This window comes from Dromiciops gliroides, chromosome 3, assembly GCF_019393635.1.
Source record: "Dromiciops gliroides isolate mDroGli1 chromosome 3, mDroGli1.pri, whole genome shotgun sequence".
NCBI lineage: Eukaryota > Metazoa > Chordata > Mammalia > Microbiotheria > Microbiotheriidae > Dromiciops > Dromiciops gliroides.
The window spans coordinates 369,153,696-369,168,247 of NC_057863.1; the positions used below are offsets into that span (position 1 = coordinate 369,153,696).

The 14,552-nt window shown below is 33.9% G+C and overlaps 1 protein-coding gene across 1 annotated transcript in view; it reads left to right on the forward strand.

Moving 5' to 3' along the window:
• Positions 1–1,666: 1,666 nt before the first annotated feature.
• The window catches only part of LRP1B (LDL receptor related protein 1B), a 2,279,180-nt gene continuing 2,266,294 nt past the window's right edge, over positions 1,667–14,552 (forward strand). The window contains 1 exon segment of the mRNA XM_043994810.1: positions 1,667–2,018. Coding sequence (XP_043850745.1) covers positions 1,838–2,018 — 181 coding nt within the window. The 5' untranslated portion in view covers positions 1,667–1,837.

Consider the following 14,552-nt stretch of genomic DNA (forward strand, 5'->3'; position numbering starts at 1 on the left):
CTCTCCTGTTTATACTAGATAGCATTCATCTACACCATTAAGTGCTGCTGCCATTTATCTTGAATATTATTTTGAAAAAAATAAAGATATATAAAAGCAATTTTACGTAAACAAGTTTTGTTTTTAAGCCTTTTTTAATGAAGAAGTAGATCTGGGTTAGAATTACTCTCATACAAACTAAATTCTTCAAAGTATAAGTGAAATATAACAGTATAAAGTACTGGGATGGCTATTGGCATGAAATTCACATTTTTATACATGGAATAAGCATGGATAAGAATATAATTATAGAGATTATTAATGATTATTTGAGGAAACTTAGTACATCATCTAGTCATCTCTCCTTCCTGTTCAAGCTCTTCTGTGGACCATTCTAGATGTATATGACTTTAAGGTGCATATAAAGACTTTCCCTGGAAGTTCTATTCTTTTAGGAGCTAGGTTTCATTTTGGATTAACACAACGAATGAATATAATGTTATTAATTTTCTTCCTCTAGTCTTTAAAGTTTTCCTGTTTTATTTCATTTTTATTTCTGGTTTTCCTCTTAATCTCCTTCTGGGTTTTTAGACTTTAGAGTAAAATTAGTGTTTCACTTTTATGTCAGACAATATAAAAATAGTGAAGAGTTTATTGAAGAAATTATCAGCTCATTTGGCATAAAGATGTCTAAAATCTGGATAGTTAGATAATCATCTGCATATCTACCAAGGCCCACTGTACAATTAAGTGTTAATCATTTAAGTGCTCAATATTTCAATAACTCTTTTTAATGGAGTTTATGGAAAATTAAAAAAACTCACTTGATTTAATGAAGGAAAAACATATTAAAATAGGAGTAATTTGGATCTTGGATTTTCTTTTTTAAAAAGATCAATAGAATGCCAAGTGATTCTTGCCTATTCTTTGACTATTGTTTATTTAAAGAAACCAATAGATTGCTGTTTCTATGTTCATGTCATTAAACAATGGCTAATGACTTGAGTGATTTTATATATATATATATATATGTGTGTGTATACACATATATGTGCATATATGTATATGTATAAAATATCTTTTGCTGAGTCACTGAATTATGTCTCTGTGCCTATAGGGCTAATTGGAGGTAAAACTTAAAAGTGTATTTTACAAAGCTTTTGAATTATGTCTTTAGCAGAAGAAACCATTTGCCTAAGAGAAGGCTTAAGTTACTCAGCTTACTGATCCTCCTTTTCAAGAATGACGCTTCCACTAGAGAAAGGGAGACAGATCTACTTCCAGGAGAGCCTATGAATGATCTGGCTGATAATTCCGAGCTAGCTGCTAAATGTGGAGCGGAGAGGCTGGCTTGCTCAATCCAATGCAGAAATTTCCCCCTTTTCTAAATACCCAAATCCCCACAGACCGGCGTGGAGTTACTTTCTTTTCAAGGAGACGCGAATAATTGTGATTTGTAGTGCTTTCAGTTTGCGGTGGTATTTTCCTGTTGTGTTAAATGCCTCTTACTAAGTAATAGATGTGATTTATGTGGACAGCAAAGGGGTGTATGGTAGATTCTGTGATTAATCAGTGAATTCCCATCCTCTGGCATCTCTCACTGCCCCTCTTGCGTGATGTAAGATCAGACGTACTCTGCATTGAAAAGTCAAGACACACAAGCGGCTCACACACGCACACACACACACACACACACACACACACACACACTCCCTCCCTCTCTCTCTTTCACACACACATACACATACACACACTCACATACACACATATCCATACACCTTCCAAATCCTGCTGAAGGCACGGAGAAGGCAGACGGGCTGGGCTCATTTAGCAGAAGAATTTCCAGTGACATTTGTAAATGACGCTGCTCCATTCCGGGCTCAGTGCTGCTGCTGCTGCCTGGCCGAGAGTGCAGCCAAGCAACCCTGAGCGCAGACTGCCTTACCCGGCAACAACAATGTCTGAGTTTCTCTTAGCCTTAGTCACAATCTCGGGATTATTGCCTATTGCTAAGGTGCTGACCGTGGGAGCTGATCGAGGTAAGGAGAATACTTTATTACGATTTCTTCCCCTTCTCTCCGGTCTCTCGCCCCGCTTTCCTACTAGGTTGTGAAAGGGAAGAAGTGATTGGGAAACTTGGGTCCTGCAGCCCCACTGCATGGGACATGGTATGCTAAGGTGCACAGCTTTTTTTTTTTTTCCCTTTAGAATGTGTGTATATTTTTCTTTCTTTCTTTTTTTCCCTCGTTCCCCTTCCCCACCCCACACCCTCCGCCCCCATGATTGGGGTTTCAAAACCAGGTGTCCGAGGAATGAAGCTCTAGAAGTCTTTTTATTTTTTTAAGGGTTTTTTCCCCTTAAACACACACACACACACACACACAAACAAAAACATTTCTGATTTTGCCCAGTTGAGAGCGTTTGGACCTCGCAGCTCGTTGCCACCCGTGCACTCTAACGCTGCAGATGTTAGCATCAGATTTCCGCGTCTTAAAGAAGCTCCCCTCGCTGCCTATGGTCCAAGTTTCAACAGGGGAGGGGAAATGAGATCAGAGTAAAGGTAGATTCTGTAAAACTTTCTGTCTGGAAAGTCAAGAATCTTTATGGAAGTTTGATAACCTTTGGCAATAGAAGTAGAATAAAAAATTAAGCAAGCAGCATGTTTGGGAGTGTTTGTGGTAGTAGTGGATAACTATAAAGTTGCAGAATACGATAACATAAATCTAGAGGTTTATCATTAAACTGATCTCATGGCGACGGATAAGGGTAAGGCTTTCTGTTTAATTAGAAAAAAGAGATAAACTATACACCAATGGCAAGAAAATGGGGAAAATGTAACATTGAGTGATCTAAAAACAGTGTTTGTATGAAGGCAATTATGCATTGACTAAAAAGTATTGCTTCATTGTAAGAAAAAAAAAAACATAGGCATTAATTGTAATTGTTCTATCCAAACTGCTGTTAGCATCCAGAGCTTATAGAGTTTATAAGATGACATTTATTGTGCCCAGTAGTGAGTTTAGTATGTATTCCTTCAGGACACATGACATGTTATTTTACACCTGCTAATGAAAAAAATCTTTATTTTTATTAAGAAAAAGATCTCTGCCACTTATTTCATATTACTCTATGACTATAGCCCCTGACAGATCATTTCTGAAGTTTTTAACTTGTTTTGAAGTTGATTTGGAGACAGGACACTAATGTGCTAATGAAGACAGGGATACATGGCTTTTACCTGAAAGTAATATTTAAAATTGTGAAGATCAGTCATCCACCTTTATTAGGAAATCTGTTCAAAGCAAAGCAAGGCTAGGCATTCGAATGAAGTTGTTTTGTTGTTTTGTTTTGTTTTGATTTTTTCCCCTCTCTCCAAATTCTATCTTGTCAAAAGAGAATGGCATTATATACCATTGCTATTGGACTCTCACATTGAGAAAAGCTTGGCCTCACTGAAACCAGGAATTTTGCTCTTTTTAATGTTTATGGGGATATGGTTGTTTCCAGGGTGATGGGAATGAATTTCTGTAGAGATCAAGAATTAATAATAAAAAAAAAAAAGTTAAACATGTTGAGCTCCAATCCAGCTAGTTTCTTCTAAACTGTGATTAAATAAGTTAAGGGGTTTATTTTATGTGTGAAAATAAAGCTTTGGATAATTTTGTATTTATGTTTATATGTGTACTTTTGTACCTATGAAAGGCTGATACAAATATATATTTAATGCATATATGTATGTATCCAGGTTAGCTCTGAAACCCAAGAGAGACAGACATTATAAAACATTATTCATATCTCCATAGTTCACATAGTAGTCTGATGTTTAAATAATCTATCATTATTGTCTACAAGTCAAACATTGTACCATTCTATAGCTAAATCAGATTCATCTGAATAATTAAAATGGTCAAGATTGATTATTTTGGCATGGTTATCGGAGCTCCTAAATCTGTTAGAAAAGAAACCAAAGTATCACAACCAGTTATCAGAACAAAAGAGAATGGGACATATGTAGTGGAAAGAAGAAATCTAGCTGGTTTTAAAGGGGCAAATAGTACGAGTTCAACATAACATATGGCACTCAGAAAACCTGAAGCTATAAGAAGACAGTCTAAAGAAAGAGGCTAATGAGCTATAACTTATTGAAAAGTCTTATTATGTTCATTGTCCTTTAGGAACAGATCATACACATAGATATTCAAGAAATACCCAGGTATTTTCAATGAGATAGTTTCATGCCAGAAAACTTTCTCATGCTCTCTAAATATATGTTGGGCAATGTCCACTTTACTAAACTTTTTTTTCATTAAAAGAAAATGTCAACATTACCATCAATTTGATGTTTTGTTCATTCAATTTGCACATTTTTGAGCATGAGTTCTGATATCTTGTAAAGCTTACTTGAAACTCTGACAGTTGTATTTATTAACCTATCTTCTAATTTAAGGTTTCTGTTTACTTTTTTCCAGTTGTATCAGTTCCAATGAAGGGTTAAGTTAAGAAAAAAAGAAGTACTGCTCGTTGTCATATCTAGTTAGACTGTATCACTTCTGAAAGAGGCAACATCATTGTAAATCATACCAGCCAAAAGAGATGCATAAATCAGTTTCATTTAGAATCAACCAATTCATCATATTATAATGTCATATCATGTAAAATAATTGTTTGATTTAAATTAAGACTTAAAAGGCATTTCATTTAAAAATACCATTATTCTTGAAGAAAAAGAGACTGAGGAAGTTTCCACTAGTACTTAATTCTTAGGTCTGATGATGTTTGAATGCATATTTTAGAATTATTATACCAAATTTGTGAATGTTTTATTCTATGATGGAAAAAAAAAACATTGAATAGCTTCTGTGTGTATTCCAAAGACTAGTTACTAGTTGGACCCTTTTCTTCCCTGTTTGCACTCATGAAAATGATCTAGAAATTCATATACATGTATATAGGATTTTCTGAGATGGCTTTAAACTTGTTAGAGGCTCTATTATCCATAATGTAGAGCCTTTCAGCCATTTGCTTCTATCTTTTCTGATACTATGCACGTTGAACTGGAAAACAAAAAGAAAGTGGGAAGAGCAAGAAAATTGATGATGAGAGGAGGCAAGTCCCACTTCACCACCCTGAAACCAGAGATAATGTTAAATGATTGGAAGTATAATGGGTGGGGTGGGAAATAATAGAACACTAAGCAAAAGATAACGTTGGGAAAGAACGGACTTAAAAAAGAAGTTTGTTGGAGATAAGAAAAAGTTTCTACGGACAAAAAGGCCATTTCTAAAAATAAAATAACTTATTTTGATTCAACTTTGCAAGCAAAATCACTTGAGTAACTTTGCAGAGCCATGACCATATGAGGGTGCTCCCCTATAAATGTAGTTCAAAGTAAGTGAAACTCTATGGGTGAAAAACATACACATATATTTGAGAGAGATCAAATTTTAACCAATTGTGGCATTGGTAGAGAAAAGCCTAAAACAATCTGAAGTAGCCTCAAACAATAATCTTTGGAGAGGGGCATCCAGAACAGTAAAAAAAAAAAATGCCATGGTATACTTCGGGAGAAATAGTGCCTTTTGAATGTTACATGCCATCCTGAGATTCAGGTAGAAAACATTAAATTATTCTTAGCATGCAAAATATCTTGGGAAAGATAGAACAGATATCCTCAGAATAGTTTTGTTGTCTCATAGCCCACCTCATTTTAATTTATCATTTGAGTTTCTATAAAGGTAAGCTTCATATAAGTTATATATTTTGAGTACACAGAAATGGGGTTTAGCCCTTTAAATGATGATAGGATATTAGGTGAAACATTTAATATCTTTGAACAGTATAACAGCATAATCTTTCTTTACATATTATTTAGGTTTCTATTATCAGTACTTGCATGCAGTGTGAAATGGATCTGTCTATTGCTTTCCAAACTCCAGCTGTTTCCTTTTTTTGTTTTGTTTTGGGGTGATTGTGGATTATGTATGTAACAGTAAAAACTAGAAGTATTGATAGATCAATCTATCTTCGTGTCTGTCTGTCAAAACAATTCTTTTGTTCAAAGGAAGCACTTGTCTTCATTCCAGATAGCCACACTGAAACTGAATAGAGGATTTTATCCTGAAAACCACATATGCTGTGCCAACATGATGTCATCAGTTAATACTCATGATTTACCACTTAAATAAGACCACCTCTAACATTACATATACAGCCTTTCTTTCTTTTCTTCTTCTTCCTTCCTTCCCTCCTTCCTTCCCTCCTTCCTTCCCTCCTTCCTTCCTTCCTTCCTCCCTTCCTTCCTTCCTTCCTATCTTCTAATTTAAGATTTCTGTTTACTTTTTTCCAGTTATGTTGGTTCCAATGAAGGGTTAAATTAAGAAAAAAAGAAGTATTGCTCATTGTCATATTTGGTTAGACTACATAAATTCTTAAAGAGGCAACATCATTGTAAATTATACTTGCCATTGTAAATCATACTATGCATCCTTCCTTTCTTCCTTCTTTCCTTACTTCTTTCCTTCTTTCCTTCCTTCCTTCCTTCCTTCCTTCCTTCCTTCCTTCCTTCCTTCCTTCCTTCCTTCCTTCCTTCCTTCCTTCCTTCCTTCCTTCCTTCCTTCCTTCCTTCCTTCCTTCCTTCCTTCCTTCCTTTATTTCTTTCACTTGAGTCAAGTTCTGTGGCCAACATTCTGGATATCATGTCAATACATTTTGTTATGAAATGCTTTGCTCGCCTAGAATTACCTTGCTTAGAATTATTCAAAGGTATATTCTTTGTATAACAAAGAAATTAAATCTTGTTACACATATACTTTTTTTTTTGGCTGGGCAATGAGGGTTAAGTGACTTGCCCACGGTCACACAGCTAGGAAGTGTCAATTGTCTAAGGCCAGATTTGAACTCAGGTCCTCCTGAATCCAGGGCCAGTGCTCTATCCACTGTGCCACCTAGCTGCCCTACACATGTACTTTTGTGATAATGACTCTGTATAGTTAAAGGATTCCCAAGCTTGAAATATAGGCAACTTATTTCAAACTATAATAAATACATTAAGATATCAATAAATTAAAATTATTTATCCTAATGGAATTTTATAATGCAACACTTAAAAGATTTGATTTTATGATGCCTGTGTAACATACATATAAATACCCATATATAGATATATGTATATATACACATCTGTATATACATACATATGTGTATAATTTAATGCATTTATGTATATATTTATAAATATGTATGTGTATGTATGTGTATATGTGTATATATAGATAGAGAGTATTTTGTGTCCATGTTCATTTTTACTTCTAGTTATAGCACTAGTGAAACTGTGAAGTCAACTTAGTTCCTTATTATGTGCTCATGATTAAATATTTGTGCTCAGTGTAAGTTTCCTTAGGCCTTTTTCTAGTTTTACAATTATCTCCCAAAAATATGGAACATCAGTTTTTGGGTCAGAATTAGGCAAAAATCTGCCTTGGATTGAAGAATAAGAGTAAGAAAAAATAGAATTTCCAAAAGAAAAGAATGAATAAAAATAACCTCAACAGGTCACTTAATCTCTAGTGGCTTTAGCTGGTCCTCATCTATAAAATCAAATAAATGGATTAGTTGATTTGTAAGGTCCCTTCCAATTCTAAAACATGTTTTCCCTACCTGTTTTCATTAAAGAAACCAGCAAAAAAATAGTTTTATTAATTGAACTTATCAGAAGATTCTTCTCTCCATGAGAAAGACTAACATTGTTTGAAAATTTCAGCAGTGAGATGCCTGCACATAGATATAAAACTTTCTACCCTGCTATTACACACAGATAATGAAACTAACAACACTCATAAAGGTAATAGTCACTAGGTCATCATGACATTTCCCAGTTGTTTGGTTTTGTGAAAAATAATGTCACTTTATTTCCCTAAGCATTTTATTTTCCTAAGAAAGTATTTATTATCTCTAGAGGTTAAATACTATAAAAAGTAGAAAGGACTATTTGGGAAAAATGAAGTCTGAATAATTACACAATGTTAATGACAATTCTTGATATATGAATGAGCAAGGTGAATATGGTACAAACTCCTCCATTTCAAAGTGGACTGTCCTTATACAAACATAATATTTTATAAAATGATTTTTATCAAGTTTTATAGTCTGACAATATTCTGAATCTATTCATTTCAGTGTTCTTGGATGCTACTGTTGAGAAAACATTGAAAAATGGAAAAAAAGCATAAGAAGAATATGTAAAGCATATGAGGCCATGTAGGAAAATCCATATATTACATAGACTTAGAGATAGAAAAAAAAATTTTAGAAGTTATGCTGTCCAGCAGCTCCTTAACCTTGCAGATGAGGGAACCAAGGAAAGTGAGGAAAATAAGACTCAGAGAGGTTGAAGATATTTGTCCAACAATATGCTGCCAAACTCATTCATCATTCATCACTTTTTCTATATGATTCTATCTACTATAATATCTGTCAATAGATTTAACCTGATATCTCTTCCTCTCCAATAAAAAACAAAAGTGCCCCCCTCCTTCTGGTAGCATAGTGAAACTCTAGCAATCAGGAGTTCAATAATCTTACATATGGGCAGGCATTTTCAACATACTACTAAGAGCTTTCTTTTTTTATTACTCTCCATATCTCTCTCACATACATTTTCTCTTTTGATTATCAAAATAACCCAATAAGGGAGGCAAGCCAGCTATCAATATTGCCAGTTTTTAGATGAGGAAATAGAAGCTGACAATGATTAAATGACCTTCCTAAGGTTAACCAGATAGCTTAGTGGTCCAGCCAGGACTAGAACCCATGCTTTTGAAACTCCTTGTCCTATTCTTTCAATGCCATCACAAATTTATTGTGTGATTTATCTACAAACATATTTGTTTCAATTTGTATTAATTTTTCTTTTTTTTTCTTTTTTGTGGGGCAATGAGAGTTAAGGGACTTACCCAGGGTCACTCAGCTAGTACGTGTTAAGTGTCTGAAGCTGGATTTGAACTCAGGTCCTCCTGAATCCAGGACCGGTGTTTTATCCACTGTGCCATCTAGCTGCCCCTGCATTAACTTATCAAAATCGTTTTAGACTAAAATGACATATTTTTTTTTAATTTCCAAGGTACTAGTAAGTAAACAATCAGTCAATTCATTGAAAATTGCTCAGACAGGTGACACTTCTTTATATATTTTATGAGGAAAGAATAAACCATTTCACTCCTCTGGTATCATTGACATGATTTTTTTTTTCAGAAGATCTAATATTTTGCCTTTTGACATTGCCTGACATATTAGGGAAAAGATTTATTTAATAAGCCTTAGATACAATTAATTTTTCCTTTGAACTTAGACTTAACAGAATAAAATAAAATGTTTCTAATTTGTATGTGTATATTTTTTTCTCTTTTGTTTTTGGAGGTTTTCTTTTTTTTGCTTATGTGTTTGTTTTGGTCCAGACTAGTAATATGTTTTTGAGGAACTGTTGGTTTGGATACTTTTTCTCCAAATGCAGATGGTCAATGTTACTATAATATATAGTCATAGCTTGGGACACAGAGTTTCAACAAGTGATGTAGCTAGAATGTGTTAGGGACAGTACTAGAATCCAGATCTTCCTGCTTTTAAGGCCTGTATCCTCTTAGTCTTGTTATGTTGTCTGTTCTACCAGTTTTAGACTTGGGAAAATGTGTTAATCATGTAAACATATTTTATATATTTTTTTAATTTAACTTTTTTATTTTTAATGAAAAGGAAAATATATTATAAAATAAGTTTAGATCTCTCTTAATTCAGCTTAGAGAATGTCATTAAAATGATAAAATGGATAACAAATAACTTCATGTTATTAAAAAATAATAATTAATTTTACATGCAATTTTGTTAAATTATTTTAATGTTCTTAATTATGATAAATATACAACCTGTGTAATTTAAGATTCTAAATGTGGATTCTAATCTGTTCCCCCAGTTTTGGGGGAAACTGACTAAAATCACTGATAAAACGAGTTTAGGTTTTTAAGTGTTTATTGGAAAAGAGAAAGAAAAAGATTGAGAATAGAATTCCAACAGCCTGGCATTACTATCTTTCCTCAAATTTCCTGTGAAGTCCTCTGCCGCCATCACCACCATCAAGTCAGGAACCCAAAAAGAGCGAGAGATCTCCGAGCAGTTTGATTGGCTGGTAGCCTTGCTAGACAGAACCCTGACGCCAAGGAAAAGCCACATGGCCTTTCCCTCTGAGGCATTTTCCTCATGGCGGAGCTTTCCCACAGCAAGTCTCCAGTAGGTGGCATCATTACAACCATTACTAACCACAATATTCACTATGTGGGTCCATCTAATTATGATGTTTCTTTTAAATCCAGACCCATTCAACATCTCATAAATATAATTTTCTGAAATAGTCAACATTTAACAAATGTTCACATGCAAGTTTTTCTTTGTTTAATAATGCAGTTTCTGAAAATTCAAAATTTCTCTTCAAATAACTAGGTTTCATTTTGTATATTATCTATTTTGAAAAGGCTTCATCATTAATCAAATATGGAAAATGAGTAGATTTTTCCATTATTTGAACATATTTCTTCCTGTTTAATCTTGCTGTTTCCTTACCTATTCTTAAATATAGTTATATTTAGATGTGTGCATATGTATTCATGATGCAAAATATAGTTCTTTTCTTTTTAACACATCACCTTAAGTGAAATATTTTTCAGATATTATTTCTTCCAACTTAGTTAAATAGCATAAACTGCATGAAGAAGAAAGTTTGCCTTGGTAAGAACCACATATTATATTTTATCTTGCAATGCATTCTTATTATCAGTTGGACATCTCTGCCTAAGTTACATGCACTTCATTGTCCTGAATGGCTTAGTCTTCAAACTGAAGAGGGGTATTGTTGAAATACGGCCTCATTTTGACAGAAAGAATACATTTCTTTTTTGGGGGAAGATCAAGGTATCATCACAGACCATCTCTTGTTTCATTCTTAGTATCAATAGGGCATTCCTTCCCAAGTTTTGCACATTTCTTCGACTTATCTTCTACCCTTACAAGACTGCTTAACTTTAGAAATAAGAATATATAATTCCTTGAGAATTTCACAACCACTGAGTTTTTCTTTAATGATAATTTTTAAGCTTTGCCATTTCTTCTTGCAATGAACAAGGAAAACTAAAAAAAAAAAAAAAAGGAGGGGGGTGCTATAATTATGTTGCTTTGAGGAATCCAGGGACATATTGAGTAAATGGCAAGAAAAAATATAATAAATATAATCTTCATGAACTGACAATTTTAGGGTGATCTCCTTAAGAAATGTTCATCATGCTGTAATGCTAGAATATAAAGAAGGACAGAGACATGGGAGTAAAAGTTGAAATGAATACTTTTCCAAGGCTTTCCACTCACACAAATGAAGTGATTGAAATGCCTGGGCCAAATAGTTAAGAGAATGAAGTTTTTATATTAAATATCTGGATAACTGAAGTCATAAGGTCTCTTTATTCAAAGATTCTTTTTTCCCCCTAAACCTTTCTATTCTCCACCACGTCTCTTAATGGAGAGGTAATCTTGGAGCTCAGTGTTCCATCTCTGGATTCCCTTCATTCATACACATATTTCATATATGAATGGACTTTTCTAGAGTCTTATTCCTTTTCTTCCTTTTTAGTACTTTAGCCCCTTTTTCAGATAAACATATATTTGGTTATTAGTACGTAGATGTGCACATACACACAAACATATTCCCAACAGAATCTAAGATCTTTGAGGGCAGGAACTGTCAATTTTGTGGGTTTTTTTTTAATACATAGTACCTAGAATAGTGATTTATGAATAACAGATGCTTAATAAATGTTTAATGAATTTAAATTAGCTGCCTGATTTTTGAAAATAAATAATGAAAGTGGAAGCATTGCTAAAATTTAAATACACTAGAATTTATCTTTGTGTTTTTAGGAGTAGCAGCATCATTAGTCAATTACAAATATGAATAGATGATTAGAATGCAGTGATCAGGACAAAGTCTCTGACATGAGTCCTTCATGGTCAAGTCAGCTTTGCCACAGGTTGAATTTGGCAAGTCACCTACAAATTCTAAGGGGGATGAAGTTAAAGGACATATACAGACCAACATCTCAAAACACACTCTACTGAAGAGGAGTAAGTAGTGTGAACTTTTACATAACACAGCAAGATGATCAGTATAAATACCAGGTGCAAAAAAAAAAAAAACAAAACAATGATGACAATGAAATCCTATCTTACACGAAAGCAAAAAGGCTGAATATTAATGAAGCAACTTAGAGAGCACATAACCACTAGTTTATTAAGGGTAGAAGTATAACTTGGTCTTCTTGCTTAGCATTAGTACACAGACTATTCCACATTTCCTCTGCCATTCATTTTGTTCTTATTTCCATTCCCTAATCATATTGTTAAACAGTCTGAAATTAATTTTGACAGAGACAACTATAATATTAATATGTTTCCAAGTTTCAATGTCCTGAAAAATATGATTCAGAAAGGTCACAAAGCTTCCATTTTATATATTTGTTAATCTGGGCCCTGACTTTTGTACATTCACATTGCTACAGAAATTATTTTAACCATCACTTAAAAGAAATGCAGCAATATTTCAAGTCCCCTATAGATTCTTATAAGAAGAGGATTAATTAGCAAAAAATTAATAATAATCTTTATAGCAACAGCTGTAATAACACCTTGTATTTGTCTGGTACTTTATATTTTTCAAAATTCTTTTACTTGTATTTTCTATTTGGAAGTTCTCAGCAACCTCTTGAAGCTGGTAGACAGAGAAATTATTATTTTCCATAATTTACAGATGACAACATATCAGGATGACTATTCACATGAATAGACTAGATGCCATGACATCATGTATTAAATCAATGCCTTAGATTTCTGAACTTTATTAAAGATGAGAAAACTGGTCTATGTAAGAGGAGAAAAATTCCATTGGAATATTTAATGACGGGGACTATTTCTTCCTACTTCAAAAAGACATATGTGTATGTATGTATGTAAATGTCCCTATGCATGCACATATATGTGTATATGCATGCACTTGCACATACACACTAACCATGGTAGAACTTATTTGTAAAGCCTACTATTTGAGAAGTAAAGACGTGAAGATTGATTGAGGTGAAGAGTTCTGAATGAGTGTTCTAAGCTCATTGGGTACCTTCATTAAGCCCTATAACAATTTGGTTAGCACCAAAGAATGTAAGGCCACCAAGCTGCCTAAGGAAGTGGTAGAACGAGCACAGGTCAGAAAACATGCACATCAAAAGTTTTGTGCCCATTAATAATGCAATCAGGCACATTAGTAGCCTTTCTTTCAGCCTAAATGAAATAAGTAGACTCAGGTGTTCTCTCTTTCTCTATCTTTTCTCTATCTCTGGGTCACTCTCTTCTCTCATATGTATGTATATGTACACATATGTATGTGTATATACTCATATACTCATCTACAGATAGAGGAAGGGACAGAGGGAGGGAGCGAAGGAGGGACTAAGCACTTTGTAAAACTTTAAGATATTTATGATTATTTTATTGAGAGGTAGTTGTGTATAGTGAAAAGAAGCTATGGATTTGCCACCAAAAAAAAAAAAAGATTCATATCATGACCCTCCTACTTACTAACTCAGTGACCATGGACAAATCACTTAACCTTTTCTAGGTCTCAACTCTTTTTCCTGTAAAATGAAGAATTTAGACTAGATAATCTCAAATGATATTTACTCTCCATTTTTTTAAAGTAAGAAGGAGTCACTTTTTGTTCCCCTGGAGCCTTAAAATCATGAGATAAAGCTTTGGTGCCATAGTAAGCTCATAAATTATATAATATTACAACAAGAAGGAAATTTAGAGATCTCCCAGTCCAATCCCCTCATTTTTCATATACAGAAATTGAATTACTAAAAACTGAAATTCTTTTTACCAAGTTTATATAGTTTATCAGTGGCAGAACTGGTAGTTCCTATATTGTAAGGGAAGGTTCTTTCCACTAAGCCTACTGTCTCCATGTCAGGGAAATGGAGCTGCTGTCAGTTTTACAATCTATCCATGGGTCTTAACAAAATGGTTTGGAGATTCCAATCTAATTAGTCTTCTTTATTACTTTTTTTTTAAGAAAAAAGAAAATGGGGCAGCTAGGTGGCACAGTGGATAGAGCACTAGCCTTGGATTCAGGAGGGCCTGAGTTCAAATCAGACACTTGACACTTACTAGCTGTGTGACTCTGGGCAAGTCACTTAACCCGAATTGCCTTACCAAAGAAAAAAAAAAGAAAACACCATAGTCAACAGCAACTCAAATTTATTAGGTTCTTAGTGTGTGCCAAGCACTATGCTATGCACATTAGTCATTATTATCACTTCTAATGAGGAAAATCCTCTGGATACTGGGTATGCCTACATCTTAGAACTTTATTAAGTATTTTCTAGGACTATGAGAGAAAAATCTATAACAGGACTTTGATAGATGTAAATTAACCTGGAAAAAGCCAGAGAATAAAAATGAATAAAAAGATAGAGAAGACATAGAGGAAA